At 34.0% G+C, this 21,352-nt stretch overlaps 1 protein-coding gene across 4 annotated transcripts in view; it reads left to right on the plus strand.

The window, feature by feature from the left end:
• LOC125059090 (catenin delta-2) overlaps positions 1–16,083 on the plus strand; it is a 59,747-nt gene extending 43,664 nt beyond the window's left edge. For 2 of the 4 annotated variants that reach the window (XM_047663294.1, XM_047663295.1), the window contains exons 8-20: positions 100–196; positions 775–951; positions 1,946–2,127; positions 3,433–3,592; positions 3,841–4,030; positions 7,826–7,917; positions 8,280–8,461; positions 9,739–9,880; positions 10,507–10,679; positions 11,526–11,691; positions 12,776–12,904; positions 13,681–13,814; positions 14,952–16,083. In XM_047663294.1, coding sequence (XP_047519250.1) covers positions 100–196; positions 775–951; positions 1,946–2,127; positions 3,433–3,592; positions 3,841–4,030; positions 7,826–7,917; positions 8,280–8,461; positions 9,739–9,880; positions 10,507–10,679; positions 11,526–11,691; positions 12,776–12,904; positions 13,681–13,814; positions 14,952–15,077 — 1,950 coding nt within the window. In that variant the 3' untranslated portion in view covers positions 15,078–16,083. The remainder of the gene's footprint in view (positions 1–99; positions 197–774; positions 952–1,945; positions 2,128–3,432; positions 3,593–3,840; positions 4,031–7,825; positions 7,918–8,279; positions 8,462–9,738; positions 9,881–10,506; positions 10,680–11,525; positions 11,692–12,775; positions 12,905–13,680; positions 13,815–14,951) is intronic. The other 2 variants (XM_047663296.1, XM_047663297.1) reach the window with 2 other exon arrangements.
• Positions 16,084–21,352: the final 5,269 nt, after the last annotated feature.

The raw sequence follows: 21,352 nt of genomic DNA on the forward strand, positions 1-21,352 counted from the left end.
GTGCTTTTATAGCCTGAAAACCAGTTCAGTCCAGTATACACCACTCATACGCTTCAGTTGAGTTTTTACAGCTTATTATAATATTTTATACAATTTCAGGATTCACAAAACGGCTTAAGCTTAGGAAGTACTGGTGGACAGTCCTTGTATGGAGACGAAGAGGAATTACAGAAACAAATGGCAAATATGGCTTTAGGTATAAAATAATACAATATTTTTACACGCTTTATAGTATAAGCTTCACCTGTATGTATGCATGTATGTAACTGACTCTTTCGGACTCGATTTTGACCCACTTTAAACGGACAGATTTTATTCAAATTTTGCGCACCTGTCAAAGATCGACGACAATGCAATAATCCGAAAAAAAAAATAAAAAAAAATAAACTAAAAAATAAATAATAGTTAAAAAAAACTAAAAAACACGCTTTTAAAGCACATCAAACTAAAAAGTGGTACAAAAAATACTGGTATTATTGTGAAAAAGCGTGGGGCGCTCTGTGCCTCGTCTATAGAGAAACCCACGCTTTTTCACAATAATACCAGTATTTTTTGTTCATTACCATTTTCAGCCTACATTAGGAATTATTTTTCACTTTTTAGTTTGATGTGCTTTAAAAGCGTGTTTTTTAGTTTTTCTAAACTATTATTTATTTTGGAATTATTTATTGCGTATATCTTTGTAAACTCTATCTAAACTTGTTTTTGAAGTGAAGATTTTATTTACTCCATTAAAAATTCGTATTTTGATAAATTTAAAAAAAAAATGATTAGTCCATGGCGGAGTGGGTCGCGAAGAGGGCGGAGGTCTGCAATGGAGGGACCCCAATTTGCCAGAGGTCATCGGGTTCCTCAATTCGCCGTCAGATGTCGTTAAAGCTAATGCCGCAGCCTACCTGCAACATCTCACTTATATGGACGATCCTAATAAACAGAAAACTAGGAGCTTAGGTATGTACATATTTTATCAAAAAGGAAATGTCTGGAAGTTGCCAAAATAGGAGGAATAGTTAACAAAGGCTAATTTTTAATTATATTAATAAGCCATGAAGCTAAATTTACTTCATGAATTTCTGTTGATAGGAGAAACTATAACATAATAATAAAGAAAACACTTTTTTACCGGATTGAAGTTATGTATTATTATAAACTTATAATTATTTTACATGATTAAAAAAAATCCAACGTTTAGCGTGCTTTACAGCGTGCGTGGTCACGGTGACTGAAGACAAAAGGTGTTGAATGTCAAAAAGTATCACAGTTGTAGAAAAAGTGTTATCTGTATTTATTTCCCCGGAGTTGATATCGACTAAACGTGTAAAAGTTATGTTAATAAACATAATTTTATGTGTCATGTAAAATAAAACATTGTACAAAATGATGTTTTTTAAATAATAACTTGATAATAACAATAGTTACTAAAGACTTCAAAATATCCAAGATATATTTATTTCCAACACACAAATATGCAGTATTTATAATATCCTTAACAGATATAGTAATAATAATAATAATTAAACATTGATAAATATAAATTTGTTCCGTGGCCGTGGACCTTAAGTCTGGCAGCATTTCCTCGCTGTATTGCGATATTAATTCGTTGATCGAGGAGAGCACCAGATTTGGGGTCACCGGTACTATCTTCCAGGCGCACACATAAATCTTTAAAGTGCGTCTGTGCAATTGAACCCAACAGCCCAATAAATAATTTAATAATTATATTTATACTTAATAGGGTTGTCCAAAAGTTAAACATCCTTTAATTACAATAAATATTAAATGCCGCTTCTAAAAGATTTCTGAACAGGGTACTAGGCACTTTCCCCTTAAACTTATTGCCTTAAAATTTGTGTTACTATTAAATAATGAAATATATTTATTTGATGTACCCACATGACAAATTTTTTTGTGATCCGTATATGGAAAAAATATATTATTATTTTAGGTGGAATACCTCCCCTAGTGCGACTAGTGACTCATGAGAACCCCGAAGTATCCCGAAACGCGTGTGGTGCGCTTCGTAATCTCTCTTACGGGAGACAGAACGATGAGAATAAAAGGGCCATACGGGACGCGGGAGGAATTCCTTCTCTTATGGCTCTGCTTTGCAGGACTTCTGATATGGAGGTGAGAAAATAATATAAAACTTAATTAATTGAGATTTTTTTATGAACTATAACGCTAACGAATTAATTAATTATAATATAATAAAATAATTACCACCAGAATTATTTCGTAGCATAATTTTAAATTCCAGAAATTACGTTCGATACAAATTAAGTATATTCTTAATGGCGCGTCTAAACGGGCCATGTTTTGCTGCAATTGATGGCTGCAACACTGTGGCCGGCAACATTGCAAACAATAGCAGCCACACTATGCAATATTGCAGTAATGTCCCGGCCATATAGCCAAACATGTTTTGTATAGCCACATATGGCCGATGTTGCCCCGATGGGTGGCCGGACGATCGCTAGGCTATCGAATTCAACTGCAATATTGCACAGCCAGTTCTCGTGTTGTTTCAGTCACTCTCTTTGTTATGGCATAGTGTATCCTTTTCTACGCGACATGACGTTTGCTTTGAGTGAAGTGTGCCTGTTGCTTTATTCTGTGTTTTGCGATCAGCTGTATTTGACGTTAGATTACTACGTAAAAATGACTACTTTTGACATTCTAGTTCTTGAATAATTTATTATCAAGACTTATTTCTAGACTCAAATTGTCTACAGTTTCACGCCTATTTAAGTAAGGTCGAATCCACAATCTCTTCTAGTTCTGTTTCTTTTTTAAAACAATATAAGCTGCTGCGACAAGTGTGATTTCGTCAGCCATTGTTGCCGGTTTGTGTAGCCCGTTTAGGAGTCTGCATCATGGGCCATACTATTGCAGACATATTGCAACACATTGCCCAGCCATAGATTGTTCGGCCATCAGCTGCATTAAAATATTTTTGTAATGGCCGGGCAATTAGTGGCCAACAGTGCAGCCATCAATTGCAGCAAAACATGGCCCGTTTAGACGCGCCATTATATATATAAATTACATGTCACGTTGTTTGTCCGCTATGGACTCCTAAACTACTGAACCGATTTCAATCAAATTTGCAGACTGTGTGCAGTTTGATCAACTTAAAAGATAGGTCAGCTTACATCTTGATTTATACCCGCAATATTATTTTATTGCAAATTATTTGTTTATTATTTGACCGTCACAATTCTAACAGATGGCGCTGTGTTGAAAATACCAACGTATCACATAAGCTACAATTTAATGACATAACCATAAAATTATCTCGAAAGGATGCTCTCCTCTTTTAGTTTTTTGTGAAGAAGAAAATGCAGGACAATTTTGATAATATTCATGTCTACAAAATCTACTTTTTGTGGCGTATTTGAGTACGATTTAATAAAATACTATGAATATTTACAGGTGAAAGAGTTAGTGACGGGCGTAATTTGGAACATGTCCTCGTGTGAAGATCTTAAACAGTCGATAATAGATGACGCAGCTCAAGTTATATTTAATAAAGTTATTATTCTGCATTCTGGTTGGCATCCCACGAACCCTGGTGAAACGTATTGGTCTACTAGTAAGTTATATTTCTTATATTTTTCTTTAATTTCCAGTCCTACCGAAAATGATTTTTTTATTCTAGCCTGTTTAATATACCTAAAAAAAAATTGGCTGAATAAGATAGCGTGAAACTTTTACTAAAAAAATATACATTTTAAGGTGTTGCAATGCAAATATGTTTAAAAAGTGGAACACAGGAACAGCTTAAACGTCACAAGCTTTAATAACTGTTATTAAATAAAATAATTATTCAAATAATTCCAGTATTCCGTAACGCGTCCGGTACGCTCCGCAACGCATCGTCAGCGGGCGAGTACGCACGGCGACGACTGCGTTCGTTGCCCGGTCTCGCCGAAGCCCTGCTACACACAGTGCGAACGGCCCTCAACGTCAATGCTATCGGTACTAAGGTGGTTGAAAACTGCGTTTGTGTGCTGCGAAATTTGTCTTATCGGTGAGTCATATTTTATACATATTTTCAGCCGGCCGTATAATAATTTTTCCAGCTACGAATAACTCCAATCTTAGTTTTTAAACAAATATCTTAAAGTCTAAACCAAAAACTATAATGAATAATTAATCAATTACCCGAAATAATTATAGAAACAACATTTAGAGTTTATTTCGTAAAAGTTCTTCAAAACAATTATATTAATCTAATTTAATATAATTTTTTTTTATTTTTTTATTTTTCGAATCGCAACCTGTCTACGGCTTGGGGTTCCGGTCTGCGCTCCTCATATATGTCCCTGTGGCAGTGATGTCGACAAGTTAGGACATCACGGCCTGTCATGCCAAAAAAGTGCAGGCCGCTTCTCGAGACATGCCGCACTTAACGATATCATACGCCGTTCCCTTGCCACCGTCAACGTGCCAAGTATACTTGAGCCGAGTGGTATTGCAAGAGACGATGGCAAGAGACCGGACGGTATGAGTTTGATTCCATGGAAGATGGGTCGGGTACTGGTATGGGATGCAACCTGTTCAGACACGCTGGCCCCTTCCCATCTACGTGGAACCAACTACAGAGCTGGTGCGGCTTGTGAAGCGGCTGAAAAAAATAAAGCATGCAAATACAGGGGTCAAGGCTCAGAATATGATTTTGTCCCATTCGGTGTCGAGACCCTTGGTCCGTGGGGTCCTAACGCTTTAAGGCTTTTCAAAGAAATTTCAAAAAGGTTAGTCGACATCACAGGAGACCGAAGATCTGGCAGCTACCTCGGACAAAGAATTAGTCTAGCAATTCAAAGGGGGAACGCTGCCAGTATCTTCGGAACGTTGCCTAAAGGGACTCCTTTTAATGATATATTTTAGTTTATGTTAAGTTTAGTTTTTTTTTTTTTTTTTTCAATCTAAATAATTGTTATTAAAAAAGCTTTGATATGATATTATTATCGTATGTTCACGTTTCGATGAACATTTTGAATAACATTGATAGTATTTTATAACTTTAATTTTGTCTCAGTAATATGCATGAAATATAATAAAAATATCCCATTCTATATCAAAATTCACGCAAATTTATAAGTAACATTGAACATTCAAGTGACAAGCCAAAACTCGCGTTTAAGACAGATTAACAAACTTAATATTACAATTAAATAAAACTCAGTTTTTACAAATTACACAATTTAACAATTAACAATCTAAAATAAATATAATTATTTGTTTACATAATGGGTGATTCTCTTATAAGAGGTAACTATGGTGGCAATCTATTTAAAAGTGGTTTTTTAGTCTATATGTTGCTATTTTGTGCAATGAATCACTTCTCATAAATGTCCTTTATTAAATAACATTATAATTAAATGTCTCATTAAAGCATATTTTTGTAAAACTCGTTATATAGTCTAAAAAAGTCTCTACCCTGGCCTGTCCCCTTACCGGTTTCAGCTTAACTAGCATACAATACATACAATATTTGTATTATTTGCTAAAACAAACTATGTTTACCACAAACTTAATTAAATATACTTAAATATTATTAAAGAAAAATTTAAAAATATTTGCTTATTTTCAATAATTTTTATAACTTAATTGTTGTCCCGCTTTTTTTGTGTATCTACCCTGGCAATATTCGCACGCTGCTACAATATAAAATATAATACGGCCACATTACCGAACTCGCTCATTGACAATTAACAACGTGAAGTTCGCAATACTAAGCACAGAAGCGGATAGATCGACGCAATTAGCCAGTTTTTGTGTCACGTCCGTGCGATGTAACGGTTTCGCAAGGTCATTGTGTCTCTCCACTGGTAAGTAATAAAAGTTATAATAATCATTTTATTTATTTGCAATTCCTGTCCTAATTTAGTAATACTGTAATATTCAAAGCTTGCTTTATTATTCATTGAAAACTTTCTTGGATAAACCAAAATAATGTATTATGTTATGAAAACGTCTTTCCCCTGGTAAGATTACTATCAGGGGAGAGACTTACTGACCAGGGGAGATATGTATCATAGTAATTGTGCCACCTATTTAATGTCTGTGTGTTGCACACGCCAATGTGGATCTGATTCTTACGGCACTATTCCAAGCCAAAGTTACATCAATATCAAACCATCAAAATCTTCTTCTTCAAATTTGTTGCAATAGGTGTAACGAACAGTGTCTATCGCGAGAATGCATTGTAAAAGAATTTGATATTAGTAAGCAAATTTTTGCAGAAAGTGGGAATCCAAGACTACGAATATAACTGATCCTAAAAGGCATTAGACCAGAAAGGTGACTAAATATTGAAAAAGGTGATTCAATTTTATCTACGTGATTTGATTATACAGTTAGAAGACAACTTGGAGTATTTTTTTCACCGTCCATGAACTGAATATAGTCCACCAACATTCTGCTTTTAAAATTAATAAGACAAATTTGACAGTAAGAGAAGCTGTGATTCACGTGAACCTTAGTGACTTTAAACAAAATACGCAGAAGAAATTCAAGCATTCCATTTTGGAGGTGCACGTCAACAGATAAGTCTGTACACAGTTGTAACTTACAAGAAAGAAGAGGCATCAGGTGAAGTAAAGACAACATGCTATTGTTCGATGTCACAGATTTTGTTACATACGCCTCCAGCTATATGGGTATACTTACAGCCAATTTTGAACAGCTTGCCACCAGAAGTAGAGATCCTTCATTTTTGGAGCGATGGACCCGTAACACAATGTTGCAACAAATACATGTTTTATTTTCTTGTCACTCATTTAATATAATTTTACCCAGCTCTTAGAGATTTTACCTGCAATTACCATGAAGATCGACACGGTAAGGGAGTTCCAGATGGTGTCGGTGCTGTTTGCAAAAGATCAGCCGACCTATAGGTGGATAGTCGCAAAGATATAGCATGTCTGAGCGATTTGCCAGATGCTATTCAGAAAAACTGTCCTAGCATTAATGTTTTCGTTATAAATGACAAATATATTGAGACAAAGACGCTTTGCTTGCTAGTGGTAAAACACACATAAAGACTTTTACTGGACTTTGCGCGTCCATCAGGTGTCATGGAACATTGAAGATCCGACAACATTGAAAATGAAGTCTTTTAGCTGCTTTGCAATGAAGATATACATTGCGATCATTTTAAGCTTGGTGTCATAACATACTCGTCGAATAAAAAAATCTCGTCTCCGAGTCGAGGACGTTTACGGCCCCGATTCAGAGTCCGAAAACGAGACTCCATTTGACATTGAACAAATAATAACTTCAAAAGATCGCAAGCACCAAATAAAAAATATTCAACAACCGTCGACATGAAAATAAACGCTTAAAAACGGCGCATTTAGTCTGATTAATAATAAATACGATAAAAAATGTTGCCTGATTATAAATTTCAAGAACAATCTTTGATAAAAGTTGATTATTTCAATTGTATTCTTTGTTTTATTGCTTCTAATTATCTCCCCTGGTCAAATACGTATCTACCCTGATCTTCATGTCTCTACCCTGCCTGATGTATTTACCCTGGCCCTCTAAAAAGTGACAAAATATGTTTTAAGTAACTTGCCCTTACGTGAGTAGATACACAAACGGGCCAAAAGTCATAATATATATGAATAATGGAAAAACTCCAACTTTTCTCCTTGGCCGTCTCCTCCATAGACGAAAAACCTTTTATATAAGAACTACCCATATACCAAAAATACCCTTTTTAAAAATTCACATAAATATTATACATATTGTTTTTCCGTTGAAACGAAGTATAATTGTAATATTTTTAATAATATAATGATTATTTATTTATCAGATGTCAAGAAATAGATGACCCGTTGTACGACACACGGGCGCCACCCACACAGAGTACCGGACAGGCGCGGATACAAGCTAGTGCTTCAAAAGGTGTGTAACAATTATTTCTTAAAATATATATAATTTATTTGTTTTTGACGATGTAAAAGATTTTAGTTTGATTAAAATGTCAACAATTTTTTCGTTTATTTACCCAGATTTTAAAGAATTCATTACCGACGGGACTTTTTTTTAACCCAAAAAGCTGTATCTTCCGTATCCTGGCGTTTCGTAACCGTTTCTTCTTTTCTCTTTTCTCTTGTCTCTAACCCAATATGCGTCATACTTGGCGCGATGGTTTATGTAAAATACAACTAATACTACTTTTAAAATTATTATTTTCAATTTCATATTAATTTGTATTTTATTTCCAATCAGTAGAACATTAATCAAATAATTTCGTCGTATAACAGTTTGTTTCATCTTAGGAGAGAATCTAGGCTGTTTCGGTGGTAGCAAGAAGAAGAAAGAGGGTTCTTCTTCTAACTCCACCAGCCCTTTGGGCAAGAACGATGCGGATTCACAGCCATTGGAGACGGGGAACTCTTTGGGGTATACTGTTCCAAAGGGTACAGAAATGTTGTGGTCACCTGAGGTAAGATACACGTGCTATTTCTAGGCCAGAGGCGTCACGACCACCCATTTTTTACACGCTTTATATTAGCTTCACCTGTATGTATGTATGTATGTATATAACCGACTCCTTCAGACTCGATTTTGACCCGACAGAAACGGACAGATTTAATTCAAACTTTGTGCACTTATAAAGAATCAGCGACAATATAATAATTTCATAGGTTTATCTCGAAAAAACAATGAAATTTGTTTTAAGTCCACAAAGCAATACGATTAAATTGAGACAACACGTATTGCTGCTAGGACTAAAAAGTGGAAAATAAATATAATTTAAAAAAAAACTATAAAACACGCTTTTAAAGCACATCAAACTAAAAAGTGAAAAATAATTCCTAATTTAGGCTGAAAATGGTAATGAACAAAAAATACTGGTTTTATTGTGGAAAAGCGTGGGGCGCTCGATAGACGAAAAATATGGCACACAATTTAATTTTAACAGTCTAAATAGTCCATATTCTAATTCGTATTTAATGTCACAATCGTCTAAAGCGCCGTCAAATATCTCAAAATTCATATAGAAAAAGTATTATGACAGCTCTTGAAACTACATTAAAATTTGATTGACACTCTAAATACAGGCCTAACTTTGCTCCCATAAAATACATTTCAAATCAGATTCTATACAAAAACTCATCATTCTTGGTATAGTGCTTATAGTTTGACCTCTGTTCTAGATGTTCTCTTAATGTATTCGCTTAAATAGTCTGTACTTTGATCCAAATAGTTGTACCGCCGCTATTTACTGGTTTTTTTATTGAGTATGGGAAATCTGTAAAGAGATTCACTTTTGGGACTTGTTCTGGTGAAATGATAAGAAAGCGTTCTAGTTAATACTAGAAATTCATTACGTAATCGTAATGAATTTGCGGGGGGGGGGGGTCCTTTTATAAAACGTTACGATGCGGGGCGGGGATTCAAGTTAATATTATTTTCGACTTTCCAGTACTTTACACCACATAATGGTAACTTTTAGGTATTAAGAGTCACTAGGTGGTCACGAAACGTTTTACTATACTTGGGTACAGAAAACGTTACGGCGCGTTATATGGGGGGGGGGGGGTCAATAATCTCCAAAAATGGCGTGACGTAATACTTGAACGCTCCCTAAGGACGAATGATGGATATTGAATAAAGTCGAATTTGATGGAATGATGTCATGGTTATTTGTACTAACTCCAGTGCAAATGCAAATGTGCTGGTAAAAACGAATTATTTTTATTTGTAATATACTTTCAGGTGGTTCCACTATATATGGCCCTACTCCAGACGTGTTCTAACCCCGAAACTCTGGAAGCGGCGGCCGGCGCTTTACAAAACTTGGCGGCTTGTTACTGGCAACCCTCTATTGACATTAGGGCTGCGGTTAGAAAGGAGAAAGGTGAGAACTTTCTATAATAATTAGCTAAAACTTTTCAGAATATTATTCGTTATACAAAAATATCAAAATAATTCAGTGCGTTTTTTTAATCTAGTATTTTTTTAGCCTTATATTATTTCCTGGTACACTTAATATCTTTTACAGTTAGTAAGTATCAGTAATCCTTTCCGGTAAAGGCCTCCTCCAAGGCTGGTCATCTTTCTCTATCCCGAGCTATTTGGATCCATTGAGGATCCGCGATTTTATTGATATCGTCATCCCATCGAGCGTAGGGTCTGCCTCTGTATCGTCTGCCTAGAGGGCCTCTCCATGTAGTTACTGTTTTCGTTCATCTGTGATCTGTGATGCGCTTTTACAGTATGTAAAAGTAACTTTTTCTGAACACTGGGTTGTGCCATTATTAATTCGTTCATGTTTGTACGATTTTTGCGTAATCGTACACCTTTTAATTGATTAAAGACATCCTTATTAGAGAATATGCTTGTGATATCGATATTATCAAACGTACGATCGTACGATAAATAGTATTTGAATTATTTTTTTAAGTGTATTGTTATCACTTCATTAAATAGCAACATTCAACCCATTTGACTTGTAAATAAATTAAGTTAACATAAATATTTCAGGTCTACCAATCCTTGTAGAACTACTCCGTATGGAAGTAGATCGCGTTGTTTGCGCTGTTGCGACCGCACTGCGGAATCTGGCCATCGACCAAAGGAATAAGGAGTTGATTGGGAAATATGCAATGCGGGATCTGGTGCAGAAGTTGCCTAGTGGGAACCAGCAACATGATCAGGTAAATGAAAATAATTGTGCTAAACGTTGATGTAACTCTCTGATTTCTATTAAAGTCTCTATCTTGTCATTATTCATGTCTAAACCCCGTTATCTACGCTCAGTTTGGGGGCAATTTCGATAAATACAATCGATAAAAAACTACGTTGATTTCCTCTAATAACGTGTCAAAAGTTCTGATTCATACTTAACAGAGCCCTGCAGCTATAGTGATTTAAAAAAATAAGATAGAAAGATTTTATAATTATTATTATAATTTATTTTTCATAAAAATATTTTTTCCAAATTATATGAAGTCAAACTTCGTTGCCTGTTTGTAAAAAATGAAAATGATTTTTCGACCTCTACAGATATAAATGGCAAAAACTGTAGTTTTTTGTAATTGTAATGCGAAGCTTTTGTTTACAAATACCATACCATATCCACACCGAATTTTAATTAATTAAATTTTTTCATTCACCCCCTGCAAAATTGACGATATTCATCAATATTAAGTAAAACATTAGCCATGCTAAAACGTACGTACAACACAGAACGCAGTTTAGAATTATCTCACTGCACATATAATATAGGTAAAATGAAAGATTGACAAACGAAATGATTTATGTCAAAAAAACTATATTATAAAAAAATTTAGAAGGCATGAAAAAGGTTTTATCGACTAATTTATGTGTATCAATATCACTATTTTAACTTGCGTATCCAAACTGAGCGTTATATAACGTTATATAACTGTCTCATTAAGAAAAGCCCAGACTTTCTTTAAAAGGTAAGATTCGAAAGGTAAGATTTCTTTACAGATACAGATTAAAATTACTGTCTCCTAAGCAATAGAATAAAATTGCAGGGTACCTCCGACGACACGATAGCAGCAGTGTTGGCTACCCTCAACGAGGTGATAAAGAAGAGCGCGGAGTTCTCACGTTCTCTTCTTGAAGCTGGTGGAGTTGAGCGGCTGCTTAACCTCACTAAGCAGCGGCACAGACACACGCCTAGGGTGCTTAAGTTTGCGGGTAGGTCTAAAATTTTTTTTTTAACTTGATTCTTCGATTATAAGGCAGTAAATGTCAGGAAAATAGGTTATCGAATAATAAGTGTAGTGACACCTTTAATCTGTGCACTAATCACAACGATGACGTCATACGACCTTAGCCACTGGGGTTTTCGACCCAGTCGTAAGACCGGTCGAGCATCCTCCCTTTAGGTTATTACTACTAATGCACTGAAATGTTGAAAAAATTCTGCGTACGATAGTTTTTATGTTCTATATTATATACCTTTATGATATGATTAATATTTTATGTATAAGTGTAAACTCCATGTAACGACTGTCTATTAAACGTCGAAATCACTCGGCTTTGGTTGGTTTAGCTTGTCTTTCTTATAATGATACACTCTACATAGCATGTCACCCTCTCTCTATAACGACAACAATTGAGTAATAATGTACTTTTTAAGTTGCTAAAATGAGGAGTTCTTTTGTCGCTTTATTATCCTAGCCCGGAATAAACTCGACTGTCGGCACTATGCATACGAACTTTCTAAGAACTTCGTTCTTATGTTAAATTGGGATTGCTTGCACGTGTAGACTGTTGTTGACCATGACTAATAAGTAGGAGTCTCCATTTAACGACAATTCTCTTTAACGCCATAATATGCACAATCCTTCAGTGTCATTATATATAGGGTTTATGTATATAAGGAAAATCGGACGTCGCGTTTCAATTTTTTTTATTAATGTACTAGGAGGCAAACGGGCAGGAGGCTCACCTGATGTTAAGTGACACCGCGGCCCATGAACACTCACAATGCCAGAAGGCTCGCAAGTGCGTTGCCGGCCTTTCAAGAATTGGTATGCTCTTTTCTTGAAGGACCCTAAGTCGAATTGGTTCGGAAATACTTCAGTGGGCAGCTGGTTCCACATGGTGGTGCGCGGCAAAAACTGCCTTAGGCCTTAACTGCCTAAATGTCAGTAAATATTAAATATAAATTAAATTTATGATTAATATTGTATCGCACTTGGATTTTCCACTTCGAAAATAGTAGTTTTCACATACACACATTAATTAAAGTTGCTTATATAATATTTGTCCTTAGGCCAAGTACTGATGACAATGTGGTCTCACGCGGAGTTACGTGAGGTATACCGTAAACACGGTTGGCGTGAAGCCGATTTCCTTACTCCGGCTCGGGCCGCTCAACCAACGAGGAATTCCAGTACTAGCGGTAAGTTAAAGAATAATTTTAATCTTTATTTAGGGAGTGTTCAAGTATACGAATTTAGGGGGGGGTCCTTTTCTAAAACGTTACGATGTGGGGCGAGGATTGAATTACGCTTTATTCTTAATATTATTTTCGACTTTCCAGTACTTTACACCACATAATTGTAACTTCACTGGGTGGTCACAAAACGTACTATTGGGTACAGAACAACGTTACGACACGTTACATGGGGGGGGGGTCAAGAATCTTCAAAAATTGCGTGACGTAATACTTGAACGCTCCCTTAGTCGAAATAAGGTCCTAAATGGCCTGCCATTATGTATATAAAGATGGCCTGTAATAGACGTAAAATGTGTTTCTTACAATTGAACGATTTCATTGGTAACCATGGTAACAAACATGCTATGCTTAGTCCGCGTTATCAATGTAATGTAAAAAATGCACTGTTTTCATTGCAATAATCTATTAATACTTCTTGTACATTATAAACAATGTCTAATGAATAACAATTATGTATGTGTGACCTTGCTATTGTGTACAAATATTTAACATACTCCTGCCACGTGGTTTTTACGCTATTTGTATATTAAATTGTGTTTTACAAATATTTAGCTATAAATCAGTCCGTATATACATTTGAATATTATATAGTTAGTATTTTTTTCAATATATCATACATTATTAACACCAACTAGCCCAGCTTTTCTTAGAATGTTTATAAACTGTAAACCCTATAAGCGTAAGAGCCACAGGCATGTACATAGACCATATAACGTTAGGTCAAGGCACGCCGTCGTCAGGCACAGCGGGGGCGCCACATTCGCCTAGCAACGCTAACAGCACGCTCAGTCGGCCTATGGCTTCCACGGGGGGCACACGTTACGAGGACCGCACGATACGCAGGCATCGAGAGGTAATTTTCTTTTCAGGGATTCGATTCGATACTTCCCTTGTGATGTTCTTTTACCTACATTTATTAGATATTCTCTGATTGAACATAATAAAAAAAAACGACGGCTTGAACTCCGGGAGTGCCGGCAGAAGTGAAAACTTGAATATTAGCGTTGTGCATTTTTTATATTTTGGAATGGTTAGGGAATAATTTTGCACGAATTGAATTATCAGTATAAAAGTGCTATCATTTATGTGGTAGACTATCGTACACAAACATGACAATTTATATTACATTAAATACGCCGCGCCAGGTGTCTACTCTCCATCCGTCTTACGAATTTTCGATCAGGTCACGTGTCCTGACGCGAGTTTAACATTTTTTACCCATTCCAAAAAAAGTGTACAACGCCGCTAAAAAAGTTTTCATACTTCAAAAAATAACACATTTATTAAAATTCATAAGCACTATTAATATAACTGTAAATACACATGAAACATTGATAGTAAAATTACTAATAAAAATGCGTCTTTTGGAAAATTGGCATTTTACAAAATCATTCACTATGGCATGCTTCATAATGATGCACAATCGTTCTCAAGCTTCATATGCAATATAAATATAATATAAAATTCTCGTATCACAATGTTCGTTCCCATACTCCTCCGAAACGGCTCCACCGTTTCTTATGTGATAAGGGGTGTCCGTCAGAAAAAAAAATATTTTATTTTTGGATACAATTTTTATTTTTGTTAATATGTGACATTAAGAAATACAAACAACCCTAAATTTCACCCCTCTACGATCAACCCCTATTTTTTTTTTATAGCAGATAGTTATTTTTATTGAACTAAAACAATGTTTTTTAGAAATGATATAAGTACATGGCAAAACAAACGTTTGCCAGCTAGTATTATAATATAAAAGCATTTTTTTTTTTCAATATTGTAATATCAGCTTAGATAAGAGGCAACGATCTTGATTGTCTGTGGTCTTATTGTATTTAAGGTGACACTGAGAGCTTAAATAGAACATAGTCAATAATTCGATATTTTAGAAAGAGTAGAAAATTATTTTTTATGCAAATCATTTTTCTAATCTTCTTATTTTGTTTGGAAAATATTGACTCCTTATTTATTAATATTTTAAATATTTTAGAACGAGGATATGCCTCCAATGGACGCGAATAATTATGCAGATGGACTAGGAATGGGAAATCCAAACGGTCGGCCGATGAATCTTCAAGGTGTTCAGGCACAGATGCCCCCTCCTAGCACACGTTGAGTTACCGATGAATGTTAATGATTTTCCACAGAGTAAAAAGCTTTTTATTATATGGTAACTTGAGTCGATCAATTTCATTTGAATGTGCATTTAAACCCAGTGCGAGATTTTAGGGTCTATAAAATATGTTTTTTACTAAATCAGTCCGCTCTCTTTTAACTGAAGTATTTTGTCTCTTTCTTTCAAAGTGTATACGTTGTGAGGAAAAGAGATAGATGATTTAAATGCGTTTAGACTGATTTGTTGGTGGGGTTCTTCTCACTTATTGGAACATTCCATATAGAAAGTTGATTTTGAAAAATTGACGAACACAGACGTATTTTATAGACCATAGACAACTTTTGGAATATCAATTTTTTACATTCTCAGACAATAGCTAAACGAAAAGACATTTAATCGATTTGTGTAATTTTGGTACTTTATAGTACGTATTGGTAACGCATTTATATTCGATAATCGTAAGATATGATATAATCATTAATGGATTACCATTTACAGTGCAAGTGTTTAATGAATTTTTTATATGAATTTTGTTCGGGAGTTTCGATTCAGCTATTTCATGTCAATTCCCCTGTATATAATCGTGCCATTATTGACATAAGGGGTTTATAGGTGTTATATCTTCTATTCATAAGCAATTTATTGCATAACGAATCTAGTGACCATTATTTTAACTATTAGTAACGCTTAGAAAGCATTCAAGTATTACGTAACGAATTTTAGGGAGGGGGGGGGTGTCCTTTCGTAAAACGAACGAAGCGGGGCGGGGATAAAAGACAGAAAAACGTTACGTTACATGCCCCCCCCCCCACCCATGTAACGTAACGGGGTGGCAATATCTCCAAAAAATTGCGTGACGTAATACTTGAACGCTCCCTAAGCGATATTCATAGTTGAATCAGAAGTGGTTTTTGTAACCATTCCACATTGTATGTCTTTTTACCTGTCCGTTTGTATATTGTGTAAGTAGTAGATTTTGGTCGAGTGGATTGTAATTGGACAGTTTTTAAATATTTTATACTCTCCATTCAGCGGTACAAGTATTTTTACATAGGAAAAATTACAATAACTTTTTATTTTGAAGTCCGTAATACACTTCACTGTAATAGCTGATCTCTTTTTGTGTCGCAGCCAACTAGCTTAATTGGCTGTTCAAACAACAGCCTAGCCTTTACTAAACAGCGCCGTTAAACTAGCGGCCAACATTAAGTCACAACATTTAATAAACTAAGATACAATGTGACAGAAATAAAATAGATAAAACATAACATAAAAATGTTTATAAAAAAAATATAATAAATAAATATATTTAAAATTTAACATTACTGATCTTTGGAAATCATAGTGGCAATAAGTGGAACTAACTATCATCTATCCAAATTATTTCATAATTGCCTAGCTGTTTGATGAAATGGCTGAATATCATTTTAACGGCGCTGTTTCGTAAAGCGGCTAGGCTGTTGATTGAACGGCTAATTAAGCTAGTTGGACATCAACACAATGTGACAAAAGTTGATAAATAATATTGGAGTGTAAAAAGTTTTTAATTTGTCATAGTCGAAGTTCGAGAAACATAGCGCTAAGTATGACTCCTGTATGTCAAATTTGACACACGGCATACTATTACTATTATATGTGTTAAAAGATGCTTGTAGGTACAACTGTTTTTAACGTGAGGATTAATTCGCAATTGACCAATTACATTCCTATATGACTCCATTTTTAGCTACTGAAAATCATTTGCATGACACTTTAGATATGTTTAGGAAAAAATAGCTCAATAATTCTACAGGCCTTAAGAATCATTTAAATCGATGAAATTTCACTTATTATTTAAGATATGATTAAGGATTAATTTCCCTCCGTATTAAGGTTAGTCTTAAATTATTTATTACAAATCATTTTATTCGGGACTGTATGATTATGGGCAATTATAGCGGTGTAATCGAGTTTTGGTTGAACTTTGCTAATAGGGCCAAGCACAAGAGAGCATTTAGAAGTGTCTAGTGTTGGTACAAAGTTATTTAAGGGTATGAGTTTTGTAAGATAATTTTATTAATACAAATTGATTGTACAATAGTTGCTTGCCACAGCAAAGTCGCTTCTATGAAGCGTTTCTTCGTTCCCGTACACCTTTCATAGATGTCATACTGAAATTTGTCATCTGTGGTGTTGAAAATGAATGCGAAAGGGGAATTATATATATATGAACTGATTCAATAATATTTTAGTCTCGGGTTCTTATTTAAAACATAATTTCTATATGAAATAAGCAGTAACATTATCCATTTACAGTAAATATTGAAACCTAAATCATCGTGTTATTATTACAATCATTGCAGTTCTATATAAGTCCCCTGGTGGTGAGAGTTTCATATAAAAACATCCAAGCAAGGTGAAAATATCGTGAACGAGTCAATATAATTTGACATGTTTACCTAAATCTTTCAAATTGATTTTATTTCATAGAAAATGTAGGCGAAAGTGTATTGTGTTATTCAATGTAATGTGAAATCTTTACCATCTTCGCGTAATATATTACGTTATCTCTTGTAAATTTTATTTCTTTTCCGGAAGGTAGATGGGGCTTGAGTAACTTAAATTTTATATAAAAATTTTCTACTTAACAAGTAATAAGCCCTCTTCTCCATTAGATCTCTAAATATATCGAGCCTAGTACGAGTTTATAGTCAAACAATGTGCGTCTAGTATTAATTACGTTATTGTTATTGTCGTATTGTAGACTCGTACTAAGCCGGTATTGCCCAATGTATGGGTATGTAACTTAGAGTTACATAACATTATTATATCGATGTCTATGGTATGTGATAACCACAGATTATACAGTTGTTGCAACAGTAATACTCGATTATTTATATTTTATTTTACATATGAAAATTATTTAACAAATGTATTTCATTTGTCGTTGCGACAGTAGTATTAATAATAGTTTCTTATGTCATGTTGTATGTAGTTTAATAGTAAATAATCGTGCATAAAGAAATTATATTCACAGAAAATTAAAGAATTATTTTTTATTATTTCTTCTTTTTATTTGCCTTGGTTTTTGACGTTTTGTTTTTCTTAAGTTTTGTGTTTTTTTTTAACAGATAACGAAGGAATTTGGATGTAAGACTTGACGTTTAGCTTTCCTTTAATTTTTATTTTTAGCGAAATATAATACAAGACTTTGTTAGATTAGTGTTATTGTAGAAGCAATTTTTATTGATCCGAATGCTACATTTGCAATTTTGAGAATTTGTTGGTCCATGGCAAGAATTTTTTTATTGGAGTTTTTAATAAATTATCCTAACCTCTCCGTCTTTATAACGATAGTCTGAATCTCTATCACGTAGTTGATAAAACATGGGATAGGTGTCACTTCACAAGCCGAAATGCGGCTTCATTTTCTGTAATGGTATCGCAGTCAACCATCAAATATGCCCATTACAACGTCACCTCTATCCAATAGTTAAGCTGCATCTTAGCTATGTAGTTCGTATCTTGAAACTCCTATAAATCGTTGTCTTACTATGGATCCACTCGAAACGTTAACAATTGAGATGAATTTAAATCATGTGTTAGTCGAATATAAGTAATAAAACTTTGTGTATGAATGCTCACGTTTTATATCTACCTATTAGTAGTGTCAGTTATTGAATTTATAGGTGTAATAGACGCATAAAGTATTTAATATAAGGCATTAGTGCGTGCACGGTTTTGGTGATTATACATTTTGTACTAAGTACCTACCTACTATTTTGGGACACAGCGAGACGTATGTTTGCAATAACAACAGTATTATTCCAGTAATCCTCATGTACCAACGTTGCTAATACACTTAAACTACGTTTAAATAAATGTGAGTTTTATTTTGAACCCTACAACTGCATGAAAACGGCTGATTTTATTCAATTTTAATATTTTTAAATATACATACGAGTGCTCACTTAGTCAATATAGTGAAAAAGTCCGCTTAGCTAAAAAAATGTGCGTGCGTACAAAGTACACATGTCACAAGTGAAACTTCTTTGTCAAACCAATTTATAACTCTTGTTCATATTTTATACAAATCTAACTAAAAGTCAAAATACCTTTATTCATATAGGTAAACAAGTACACTTATGAATCGTCAAGAAGTTAAATTAATTGTAAATGTACATTTACTTTAATCTAATACTTTAGATTTCCGAGACTTGAGGGAGGGAAAAAGGAAGATACTTATCTTAGGAATTTAATTGTCATTAAAATATTAAGTGTCGAAAATTGATACAAATAATAATAAAAAAAAATAATTTCTTCGATAATAAAAACACGTGGCATTTTAATTTACAATTCGTTATTTGAGATTTAAATAAATTCTTTTACATAAAATATAAAATAGGTAGAGTCCTTTTCATGAAAGAAGTCCCCCAGACGCGGCGCTGTAATCGCGTGACGTAATGTTGCCATCTATGAGTAAAAAATTTACCTATTTTACATTTAGCATAATATGTAATTTATCAAATAATACTATTTTCTGCATACTTCGATGAAACAATATTTCTTTTATGTAAAAAGTAAATTTTTATTTACTTATATTAGCGGTGTTCTACCTACTTACAGGGAAAAAAAGAGAAAATAGGGTAAAGAAAAGCATAATTTTATTTTATTCAGAGTTTTATTGAATAATTGTGATCAGCGGCCATAGGAACATCACTGTCTGAAGAGTGGATGTAAACAGAATCAGATTCTGTTTCAGTATCACCAGCCGTAGATATAATTGTTATTTGTTATATTGATACTATTTCGGATGCGGGCGACTCTTCCCCGGGGTGACAATTTTTTTCGAAGTACTCGCCGCTGATATACCTTTTTTTATAATTCTTGTTACAGTTCTCTCTGACACACCTGCAATTAATTAATGAACAATTAAAAATAATAATAACTTTAAGTTTATAATGCTTATGTACCATGTAATATATGTTTTAATTTCAGTTACCTAGTTTCATTCGTTATGTATTTGTTCAAATTTGTCGCAAAATGAATTTATATCATAAAAGTGCCATCAATACAGCAAAAATTATTATGTGGCAACTTTAAAAAGTGCCTGTTATGGCGGCTACTCTCTTCTGAACATTGTTTAGTGGTATTAAAACACCTTGATTATTTTGTTCCGCTTCACAGAACTCTTTCACCTTCAATATCATTTCTCGAGCCGAACTTTATACAACTTTTGGCATTGTAAAAAATCTTTAAAATGCACTAACCTAGTTAAAAACTCACAAAAATCTACGACAACATGGCCGACCTGTAAAATTTAGTTCCAAAAATCTCCGCGGGACTTCTTTCATGAAAAGGACTCTACCTACTAATATTTTTTAATTTTTTCAATTATTATTTTTATTTACACAAATACAGTATTTACTAATATTTCATAAATACTCTACGAAATTTGAATTTTAAAAATAGAATTTGTATAAGGTATTTCACCCTTCTCACTCTCTCGATCGGTCTCAATCCCTCTCTCCCTTTTCTTCGACAAAAACGCTGCACATCATCGTGACGTTTTCGTAAAAATTGACCCTTGAGTTAAAGAAGTTTCACTTCAAAAAAATTTTTTTGGTTTCATGTAAGAAAATTCATAATGTGGGTTACAGAAATATCTAGTTTTGAAGTTTCAACTGTATGGTCCCAATGGTATCGGAATAAGGTAAGTGGGACACATAGACATGACGAATCTATAAAGAGTCAGTTTTTTGCCCCTAAATTTGATAATCTTTACCTAAAAATAAAATGGTGGTTGTCTTTGACTTCAACGTAACTGATGTGGTTACAATTTCTTGTAACTGATCAGTCTTCAACCTTCCAACTCAAGATATTGTTTAAAGAACTTTATTTCTCATTACATAAAATGTAGAGAAACTTAATATGTATAGAGATATATATGAGATACTCGTCGCCATTAGTCGTCCCAATTCTATTCTATTATGCTCATTCTCATCTCTATCTTAAATGCCGGATTTTAGACGGTAATTGATTAAAATGTGCAATTAGCAAACTCTCATACTTAATGGACTTTTTCAAATAATTTGTACGTGGCTTTGGCAAGATAAACTCGCTCGAGGAGTATTGCATGTAGTGGTGTTTGATTTTTTCAAATAAGCTATTTAATATTTTTTAAATTACGATGTCATAAACATATAGTTATTTAATCGTCATAATTTTAGTTTCTTGGTAGATTTTCTTAGTCGGTGTTGTGTTGTCCTAACAAATGTAGATATCCGATTAAAATT

This window comes from Pieris napi, chromosome 19 (assembly GCF_905475465.1).
Source record: "Pieris napi chromosome 19, ilPieNapi1.2, whole genome shotgun sequence".
Classification (NCBI taxonomy): domain Eukaryota; kingdom Metazoa; phylum Arthropoda; class Insecta; order Lepidoptera; family Pieridae; genus Pieris; species Pieris napi.